This window comes from Pelobates fuscus, chromosome 13 (assembly GCF_036172605.1).
Source record: "Pelobates fuscus isolate aPelFus1 chromosome 13, aPelFus1.pri, whole genome shotgun sequence".
NCBI lineage: Eukaryota > Metazoa > Chordata > Amphibia > Anura > Pelobatidae > Pelobates > Pelobates fuscus.
The window spans coordinates 53,709,910-53,721,167 of NC_086329.1; the positions used below are offsets into that span (position 1 = coordinate 53,709,910).

The following is an 11,258-nucleotide window of genomic DNA, read 5'->3' on the forward strand; positions in this document are numbered from 1 at the left end:
TCTATTATGAGAGCGCACAGAATCCAATACATCAAATAAACTAAATAAGCTGGGAAGGGTAAAGTGCAGAGAAGTGAGGGTGATGAGATCATTGTTGCAGAGAGGCCATTTAAAGTGGCCCTCCTTATCTAGTTACACCTTGAATTGTTGGGTCAAGTCTAATGACTTGAGCTAGTGGTTCTATCACAGTTGATAAAAGACAGATACTGAAAACAACTGATTGAGCCATTGTACTTGTAATGCAGAGAAACCAGCCTTATTATCTCCATATAGGGTAATTAATATTGTTGAATGGTATAATGGTAAGGACAATGAGCCGCCGTAATTTTCGACATACTTTATGGGCCAACATCCTGTAAAATTTGCTAGCAAATAGGAAATGTTGTACACACTCTAAATCCTGGGCAGAAATGCAGGAGAGTGCCTGATTTAGCTTACTGCACACTACCTCTATTTGTGAGCCAGATTTAGTAAGGTACTTTATGTAAACTTTATTTGATTTGATTATTTGATTCACTTCTTTTTGGGCTCATTGAAATGTCATATTAACACTTAAATCATTGTGTCAAGATACATGCACATGTTGTGTATCTACGGACATACATTGCCTGCATTGTTCCTGTGTCATTACTGATGCTGCTCACTGCCACTTATGGCAGCAAAATCATGTCATTCTAGGGTGCTGCATTCCATGGCATCATTTTGGTGTTAATCAACGCGCACCTTTTGGCACAGCAAGAATGACAACGAACTAAAGGCTTTCTCTGTTTTTTTTTCTGGAATCCTGACCTTGTGTATTACTGACCTTACGTTTACCTTACTTCTTGCCTAATGTTAAGCTGCTGCTTTAAGACCGGCCACTCTTTGGACCGGTAATATGCTTTATCATGTCTCAGGTTTGCATGTTTTGCTATCCTTTTCGTGGTTAATGCGGTTCCTCTGCTGAAACACAATGTCTTGTTTATGTGCAGAGTTCAGGCTGAAGTAGATGAAGTTATTGGATTCAAAAGAGATCTTGATTACGAAGACCTCGGAAAACTAAAGTACCTGTCCCAGGTAAACACTAATATAATAACGTGTACCCAGAATATAGAGATGTGAGAGAAGTTTTGAACATATTGGTTTAGAGTTAAAGGGACACTCCAGGCACCCAGACCACTTCTGCCCATTGGAGTGGTCTGGGTGCCAACTCCCATCACCCTTATCCTGCAAGTGTAATTATTGCAGTTTTTATAAACTATCAGACAGCCACTAGAGGGACTTTTGTGTTCTTTTATAAACTATCAGACAGCCACTCGAGGGACGTTTGTGTTCTTAAAACACGAAAAGTGTTTTAAACGACGCTGGACGTCCTCACGCTATGCATGAGTACCTCCAGCGTCACCGCAATCCGCATAGGAAAGCATTGAATAATACTTTCCTACCGGGAAGTCTAATGCGCGTGTGGACGGAGCCTAACCCAGTGCCGATGGACATGGGATGGGGGGGTGGGAGAGAGGGGGCACTGCAGGGTCCTGTAGGGTTTGTTTTCCTGGCACTGGAGAGTCACTTTAACCCCTTAAGGACACAACTTCTGGAATAAAAGGGAATCATGACAGAATAGATCTGTCATGTGTCCTTAAGGGGTTACGCAGAGAATAAAAAAATATATTTTTACCCCGTGTCTGTTGTTCACATAGAAGATTCCTCAGTATCTGCTCCACTTGCTGTGCACTTGCTATCCATTTGCCCATTTGGCTTGCATGCTATTTGTGAACGTCAACTAAATATTGACTGCACCAACTGGTCCATTCTCTTGCCAATCCTATGTACGATCCATATTGTCCATTCCAAACCCACTTTCGACCTATGCCCCACCAACGGCACAATATGCTTCTCAGGCTGGTTTTAGAGATTGCTACAATGTGGAATATCTGTATTTCTAGAGCCTTAGGCATGCACACCACATTACATTAGCGAATGCATCCAGTGACTTTTTATTTTTTTAAATAAAAGGAGAATATGTAATGAACAATCTGTCATCAAAAGGGTCATTTCTATACATTACGTAAACTAAAACATAACTAAATTATTTTTTAAATTCCCAACTGGGCATTTATGCTTAAAATGGACACTTTACTGCCCAAGTACAAACAAAACTTAAAGATCATTGTTTAGTAGATATATACCCTGCAATGAAAGCATGCATGTATTTATTTTGTATTTCTTTCAATGAGGGTATATCTAAAAACAGTTTGCAAAAGCTGCAGATCTGTTGTCTCCTAGATGTGCGAGCCCTTCCCTTCTTCCCCAGCCCAAACTTTCTGTGGCTGTCCAATGACAGACTTTCCAGTGCAGCAAAGAGAATTCTTTGGCAGGTAGTTGCTGAGAGCAATAGCCCGTCTATTGAGGTTTCCAACACTGAGCTAAACAACCAGGAAGTAACAGGACTGGTTGTTTGATTGACAGCCAAGGGGGCGTAACAAGGTCAGTTTATAAAAATGTTTATTTTTATCTGCACTTTTTGTAAATTGGAAAGAGGACACATTTTTTATTTTTTTTATTTTTTTTATAACTGGTATTTATAAAGCGCCAACAGATTCTGCAGCGCTGTACAATTAGTGGAGAACATACAATATACACAGACAAATACAAAAGGTAGAGAGGGCCCTGCCCGTAAGCTGAAATCTAGCTATTTAAGCTCTTTTATACATTGTGCAAAGGTAGATATCCCGTGAGCTTACAATCTAAAGGATACCGTGGGGATCTGAGACAAGAGGTAGCAGGGGAAATTTGAAAGTGGTGGCTAAATAAGGAAACCGAGAGTTGCAGCTATTGGTAGAATATAGAGGGAATGAAGAGGTAAGTGAGTGATAATTTTAAACAGCTGGAGGAGCATGCTATAAATTTAGGGGGAACCTGGGTGGGCAGGAGGAGAGGCGGGTGGGCGGATTGAGCCGAGTTGAATTGTAGAGGCTTGCAGTAGAGATGGTGTGGAAAATGGGCCTAGGGCAATATTAAGTGCTTTAGGGTTCAGGAGTGTCCATTTAATATTTTACATTTGTACATAGTGCATATAGGGACTTAATTGAGAGAACAAGGTCAGCTGAACCCTGCTTTACAGAAAGCCTTGGCACAACTGACTAACGTTTTGTGCATGCTTATGCCTGTAGGTAGGTAATATGTACACCAAATGAGCCACTATAACCTTTCATTGAAAGCCAATTAGTTTGTAGCAAATACAAATAGGGCAGGGTATGTTTCCAAAGTCAGCTACTGGTTGTATTTTGGGTTTGGAAGTTTTCACTGAACAGAGTGTGCAAAGTCTGTGGGTCTGACTGGATTGGCAGGAGAACTGTGAGGGGCAAATTCCACCTGAGCTTATTTTCATTCTAGAGGTTCAATGCCATTTTTTAGGTAATGGAAATGATTTCTTCTGTTCTTCATAGGTTCTTAAGGAGACATTGCGGTTATACCCCACAGCACCAGGAACTTCTCGAGGGCTGAAGGAGGACCTTGTGATAGATGGAGTGAGGATTCCATCTCCAGTAACTATATTTGTACGTTTCATATTCTCAGTTACATATGCCTGGCTTGCTCCCACTATGCTGTAAAAATGGGTGATTGTCAGATCACCAAAATTTGTTTCTTTACCTCTTTTCCAGTTAAAATACAAAAAGGCTGTGAACTCTCAGAAACACAAACTTAATTTGAAAGGGTTTGCTGCTTTGGGCTTACATTACCTTATAGGGCTTTGTCAAGAGATCCCTCCGCCCCCTTCTAAAAAATGAAAATAATTAAAACTTACCTGCAATCCACTGCTGGTCCATGGTCTGCTCCGATCTCCCTCCTCTACTTGACGACAGCAGGGGTCCTCTCATGGTCCTTTCACATGTTTCTCATAGAGAAGCATGTGATTGGTTCATCTCAACAGTTTAGAGCGTATGCACACAATCCGAGCCAGGAAGGAGAGGGACAAGAAGAAATCTAAACTAGAAAGAAGGGAGCTTACAGTTGGAGGGAGGGGAAAGCGATCTTCCCCAAGCAGGCGCTCTGCCTGCAAGGGAGAAATTTTAAATCTGCTGCCAGCGAGCAGTGCATGCTGATGACAGACAGAAAATATGCACAGAATTGGCATTAGGCAGTCATAAATCACGTATGCTGGGGGTGAAACTAGCCCCAGGCTCTCACGTTCAAATATCTCAGGATGTGCAGCGTTTCAAGCAGAAATGCTACACATCCAGACTCCTACCAGATTGATGAAGAGGTTATGGTGGTTGGAGTAGCCAAAAACTAATCTGGAAATAGTAACAGGGGTATTTCACATTTTTGTCCAAAATAGGCAAGCTAAAAATAGAGCTGAGTTTGTTTGTTTTTAACTTGTTTTGTTGAAAAATTTTAATTCATTTTGAATTCCCAACACTTAATTTAGATTTTTCCTTACAGCATCTCTCTCCTTAATTGGGTGTTCAGTTGAAGTTCCTGGTTCCTCACAAAAAAAATTACACCCTGGGCTGTATATGGCATTGTTTCTCCAGTACTATATTGATATCAATGTATAACAGTGACTCATTCTTAGTTGTTCTGCATTGCAGTTAAACATAACTGCACTATTATAATTTCTACTGCTTCAATATTTGCCATGACTCTTTTTTTTCTTTGCTTTATTCCTAGTGACCAATTACGTGATCCCATACATAACAACTGGTCTCATTGAAATAATTACCCATGAAACATAATGTAGATTGTTTAGTAATGTCACAGAACAAACATTCAATTTGTATTCTTACAGTTCAATTCATATGTAATGGGAAGGATGGAGGAATATTATGACGACCCTCAAACGTTCAATCCAGATAGATTTGGCCCAGATGCCCCAAAGTAAGTTATAATGTCCGTGAGAGTAGCACATTTTACTCTGTCTCTATGTGATATCTAAAATAACATTTATCTTGTTTCCCACTCAGACCATACTTCACATATTTCCCATTTTCTCTGGGTCCACGATCCTGTATCGGACGGGTATTTGCACAGGTGGGTAAATGGCAGAATGATACTGTTAAATTGGTTATATAACACGTTACATTTAGCGATTAATGGGAAGTGATTGCAAACCAGAAATGCAGGATGCATTTGGTTTCAATGGTAATCTAGACATGCAGTCCCTTAATCTGTCTAGAGGGGTAGTAGCTACACCTCACTGACAGGGCCGGCGCCACCTGTAAGGCGACCTAGGCAGCCGCCTAGGGCGCAACTTAGCAGGGGGCGCCGGATCCCTGCACCTGGTCATCACCGGTGCGTCTCCTCATGCTGCGCCGCCTGAGCGCTTTAGCAAGCCCCAGGCGGCACAGCACTGCTGTGTGGGGGCGGCCGGATTTGAGTGACCGGCAGGAGGGAAGCGCAGAGCGCTCCCTCCTGCCGGTCTCTCAATGTAGCGTGGCCGGGCGGCGCGGAACGCGGGACAGGTACCTCTGTTTCCTGTACCTGGCCGCTGGCGGACTGACAGGAAGTGCTCACTTCCTTTCAGTTCGCCGGCGGCCGGGTACAGGAAACAGAGGTTCCTGTCCCGCGTTCCGCGCCGCCCGGCCACGCTACATTGGCAGGAGGGAAGAGGAAGGTAAGGACCACTGGGGGAGGAGGGAGGGGGGACAAAGGACAACTGGGGGAGGAGGGAGGGGGGACAAAGGACCACAAGGGGGGTGGAGGGGACTTAGGACCACAAGGGGGGTGGAGGGGGAGGGAACACTAAGGATCACTGGGGGAGGAGGGGGGGGGACTAAGGATCACTGGTGGAGGAGGGGGGGACTAAGTACCACTGAGGGAGGAGGGAAGGGGACACTAAGGACCACTGAGGGAGGAGGGAGGGGGGACACTAAGGACCACTGGGGGAGGAGGGACACTAAGGACCACTGGGGGAGGAGGGACACTAAGGACCACTGAGGGAGGAGGGAGGGGGGACACTAAGGACCACTGGGGGAGGAGGGACACTAAGGACCACTGGGGGAGGAGGAGGGGGGACAAAGGACCATTGGGGGAGGAGGGACACTAAGGACCACTGGGAGAGGAGGAGGACCACTGGGGGAGGAGGACGGGGGACAAAGGACCACTGGGGGAGGAGGGGGGGAACTAAGGACCACTGGGGGAGGAAGAGGGGGGACTAAGGACCACTGGGGGAAAAGGGGGGGACTAAGGACCACTGGGGGAGGAGAGGGGAATAAGGACCACAAGGGGGGTGGAGGGGACTAAGGACCACTTGGGGAGGAGGGGGAGGGAACACTAAGGATCACTGGGGGATGAGGGGGGACTAAGGACCACTGGGGGAGAAAGAGGGGGGACTAAGGACCACTGGGGGAAGAGGGGGGACTAAGGACCACTAAGGGGGGAGGGGACTAAGGACCACTGAGGGAGGAGGGGGGAAGATCCACTAGGGGTTTGCCAGAGGGAGGACCACTAAGAGGGGGAGGGGGTAGTGAGAAGACTACCAAGGGGGGACTGCAGAGGGACAGGGGGCCAAGGGAGAACACTGAGGGACAGGAGGGAAGGGGAAATCACTAATTGACAGGAGGGGAGAGCACTATGACATTTTAAAAAAATAAAAAATAAAGAGCTGCTCCCCTCTCAGTCCCTATCCTACCCCACAAACCCTCTCTTTTACATTACACACATACTCAATTCATCCCCACACACACACACAGAAACATACAATGCATCCTTACACACAGACACACCCGAAACACACAATGCATCCCTTACGCTCACACAAACACTCATTCTCTTACACACAGAAACAAAATGCATCACTTACACACTCAATGCATCCCTTACAGACACACACTGCATTCAATTACATACACAGAAACACACATTACATCCTCTACATTAACACATAAAACATCCCCTACACACATACACTCCACTACCTGTGAGAGAACTCATGGGTGGGCCATGTAGGTGGATTTATGTGTGGGCATTGTAGGCATACTCACGGTCAAGCCCTGGGGGCCCAGACCTTGAGCTGTGTACGGGGCCCCAAAAAATGGCGCTGCTTCCTGTTCTACACCAGACCTGTGGAGCCAGACTGAGCCCATCATCAGCCTATTGTCCTCATCTGGTGGTAAGTAGGCAATCCAATATATTATTAGTGGCACTAATCTCTAATTTACCTCACATTAAATGGATACTATAGTTACCAGAAGCACTAGAGCTTAATGTAGTGGTTCTGGTGTCTATAGCCTGTGCCTGTAGGCTTTTTAATGTAAACACACTGTCTTTTCAGATAAAAGACACTTTGTGCAAACTGACGTTGGCCCATATGGCAGAGCATATGAGCGGGGCATTGGGATGTCACATGGTGGGCTGGACATATGGGGGGGCGGCAAATTTTTTTTTGCCTAGGGCGGCAAAACTCCTTGCACCGGCCCTGCTCACTGACCTCACTGACTAAGCCCATCAGGGGTTGTTGTATCTCTTGTGCAGAGGGGTCTTGCTGGTTTTTTTTGGTTCTGGACTGCTACTGTGGGTGAGATTAGGCTGATATGCAAAGAATATAAGTCTCCTCTGTATTGGCCCTCCTTGAGACCTGCGTGGGAACGGACTGAAGTTAATTGAGGTTTTTGCTCAATCATGATCTCTTAAACACAGCTTTACTTGCTGACCAAATGATTTCTTAATTAAGGACACAACTTATGGAATAAAAGGGAATCATGACGGAATATTTCCGTCATGTGTCCTTAAGGGGTTAAAAGTGGAAAAAAACTTGCAGAAATAATTTCAGACTACAGGACTCCAAAAATTAGAAGGAAGAGAACTGGAGAGACTAAGAAAACGGCCCATTAGTGTAATATTTAGAAATGTTTATGGTGCATGTAACAATATAACCACAAATTTACATGGTTTAGAAGTGTTGTCCTTGCACTTCTCAACAGTCTAAATAGAAATGAAAGCTTTGGCACGTGCCTTTGCACAGATTTATTGTGTCACTAAGATAGTGTCAGCAAATAGATTTGTTGTGCACAACATGATTGGTCACAATTTTCCAAATTGGAACCTTTTTTTGGGGGGGGATGTCTGGCAATGCTCGGCAATGTGATAGCTCAGCTCTGAAATTTGGTTGTGAGAACTGATTCAGCTTAACCGAATGTTAATCATCTGGTGTTTGGCCAGTCAGCTGCCACATAAAATCGGTAAATATGACACCCATCTTAGTAGAAGGGAGACGTAAAACCTCCCTTGTTCCCCCACATATTGCATGCCCGTCGGTGTGGGCATGTCTACCAAACAGATACCATGCTCAGTGTTATTAAAACTAGTGACAGTTGGTAACAAAGGCCCCATCCCGTGGGGGCTCTAAGTGAAATAATGCCGCACATGCGTAAAAGCCTCCCAATACTTTCTTATGGCAGAGCATGACGAGACTGATGTGGCGCTTGAAAATATGTTGTTTTTTTTACAACAGGAATACATGTTCACAACTCTATAGTGTAGATTGTGTCTATTTGTATACACACACTCATTAAAGTACTGCATTTATGTGTGGGGATTTCTTTACAGAATGAAATGTACAGTACTACTAGACCTTATGACTTTATGATTGTACATATTACACGGTGTCGTGTCTTTTGTTTCTTCACTTTTTCTGTTTCAAGGTATTTTATCTTCCTTCACTAGGGATAAGCAAAACTGCCATAGTGTCACAGACGGGGGAAAGGGTTAAAATGTACATGTATATGTCTAATTACAATGGTGCACAGTTAAGGGGCACTCCAAGCATCATAACCACTTATGTTCCTCTTATAAGTTATAGTTTATAATTTATAAGGTGTAGTGCAGATATGTCTCCCCTCATTAGAGTTGCAATGACTTGCAAGCATGCATTTCCCTGTGCCTATACAAGAGCTTGTACTTAGCTCAGCTCCTTAGGAACTTAGTTTTTTTGGGGGGGTTTTTTTAAGAGACAGACTGAACAGCAAACATGCTCATATGCAACTGTGGATAGCTTCATTCATGAAATCACAGGAATGAATTATTCCACAGGGTAACAGAAGATCAACTGTTTAATTTAATGTGCATAGTAGTTTCATAATTTCATTTTCATAAATTAAACTATTTAACCATCTGTAGACTGCAATTAATAATGGTAATAATTAATTTCTAACCAGAAAAGGTAAATGTTATTTGTCCTGTGGTTTAAATGTTATTATTCAGTAGAACCTGGCAAAATCGTATTTATGTCTCTCCCCTTAAAAGCATTGAGGACCAGGAATGGCTATAAAATCTCAGCAGTTTCCTGGTCCTATTAGACGTTGTAATTTTGAAGCACACAAAAGCAGTTCAATGGTTTGAAAAAGGTGCTCACCTGTAAAGAGATATGTAACTTTCATGTCATTTTCAATGTTAGAAATTCAGCCATACATGTAGTATTTTTATTTCAAATAGATGGAAGCGAAAGTGGTGATGGCTAAACTCTTGCAAAGATTTGAGTTCAAACTGGTGGAAGGACAGAGTTTTAAGATACTAGACACCGGAAGTCTCCGACCCCTTGATGGAGTGATTTGTACGCTGAGACAACGGACAACAAAGAAGACGTTGTAGAGAATTAGATTTTTCATGCATCGTGGTGACTAACCCTATACAATGCAGGCCCTGAAATAGTGACAGTGAACACAGAAATTACATAATTCAGAGTAAAGCTATAATTAGTAACGCACAGATCATAGCAAATTAATATTCTAATATTACAGCTATAACATTTCAAGCTTCTCTACACAAAATATATATATAGTTTTAAATAAATGGTCTATAACTGTTGCATATCTTTGAATTTTTCTAACTTTTCTCTTTTATAAAAACTGAGATAGTTCAGGTTGAAACAATAAAGTCCTTTAAAGTGGACCTGCCATGGACTTATTTAGTGAATTGTATACAACCTTTGAAAAATATAGTTGTTACGATTACCTTTTTGTTTTGTTTTTCTTACCCCTCTAATGTTTGAGCATTCTGTGTATGTCCGTGTGTTTATTCAGTGGCGGACCTGGGGCAGGTACAAGGGAAAGTACCCACCCTGAGCATGTAGGAATATTTAAGGGAGATGTCAATAGCAAATATAAAGTGGGATATAGTGGCAGTCATAGCTGGTGTACAATGGGGCACTAATTATTTTAATTTCCTTGCAGCTGGGCACTTGCTCAACACACTCGAGTTCCTTCATGGTGTACTTTTATGTTTCCTACTGAAGCAGTGGGGAAATTACAAATTAATCCCTCCTCCTAGTATTTGGAAATAATAAGCGCTTATGCTTATGTTAAGTATATGCTATTATTGCCATTCTGCTTACCCTACCTGGTCACCTTGTTTAGTCTTCACTGGAAGCAAATCAGCTCTACCCCGCAATATTTTGAACCCGTGGTTATGCTCTTGTGGCTCGCGAGAGAAGAGTACTTGCTGCTGCTGGGTATGTAAGCTCACTCTCAGGGCTCCCTCTTCACTGTCCTCCAGCTCCACTGGACCACCAAGGAATCATGTATCCAGGGCCGGCCTTAGGCCTTTGGGTGCCTGTGCGAAAAATCTTCACAGCGCCCTCTCTTCCCGTCCCCCTTCCCTCCCTTCCCACACACCCTGTCACACACACACAGGCAGACAGCCACACACACAAACACACGCAGGCAGTCACACACAGACAGCCACACACAAACAGACACACACACACACACACAGAGATATAGAAACATAGAATGTGACGGCAGATAAGAACCATTGGGCCCATCTAGTCTGCCCAGACAGTCACACATAGGCAGTCACACACACACACAGGCAGACAGCCACACGCATACACAGGCAGACAGGAAGGCAGTCACACACAGACAGACACACACAAACACACAGGCAGACAGCCACACACAGGCAGACAACCACACACACACAGGCAGAATGTCCTCTCTCCCCTCCCCCTCCCCCCCACACACACACGCAGGCAGACATAGAAACATAGAATGTGACGGCAGATAAGAACCATTCGGCCCATCTAGTCTGCCCAGGCAGTCACACATACACACACACACACACAGGCAGACAGTCATACACACAGACACAATCATACACACAGACACAGTCAGACAGTCACACACACAGGCAGACAGTCAAACACACAGACAGTCACACACACAGGCAGAAAGTCATACACACACAGACAGTCACACACACAGACAGTCAGACCTCTGTTCCTTGTGGAGGCAGACAGGCAGTGCAGCTCCTGGATTCTGGTTGTTGGGGAAGCAGGGACT

General features: G+C 44.0%; 1 protein-coding gene across 1 annotated transcript in view; it reads left to right on the top strand.

Annotated features, from left to right (window-relative positions):
* The window catches only part of LOC134582999 (cholesterol 24-hydroxylase-like), a 90,149-nt gene extending 80,439 nt beyond the window's left edge, over nt 1-9,710 (top strand). Inside the window, exons 11-15 of the mRNA XM_063439736.1 lie at nt 972-1,056; nt 3,429-3,539; nt 4,772-4,860; nt 4,947-5,013; nt 9,415-9,710. Coding sequence (XP_063295806.1) covers nt 972-1,056; nt 3,429-3,539; nt 4,772-4,860; nt 4,947-5,013; nt 9,415-9,570 — 508 coding nt within the window. The 3' untranslated portion in view covers nt 9,571-9,710. The remainder of the gene's footprint in view (nt 1-971; nt 1,057-3,428; nt 3,540-4,771; nt 4,861-4,946; nt 5,014-9,414) is intronic.
* The last annotated feature ends 1,548 nt before the right edge of the window (nt 9,711-11,258 follow it).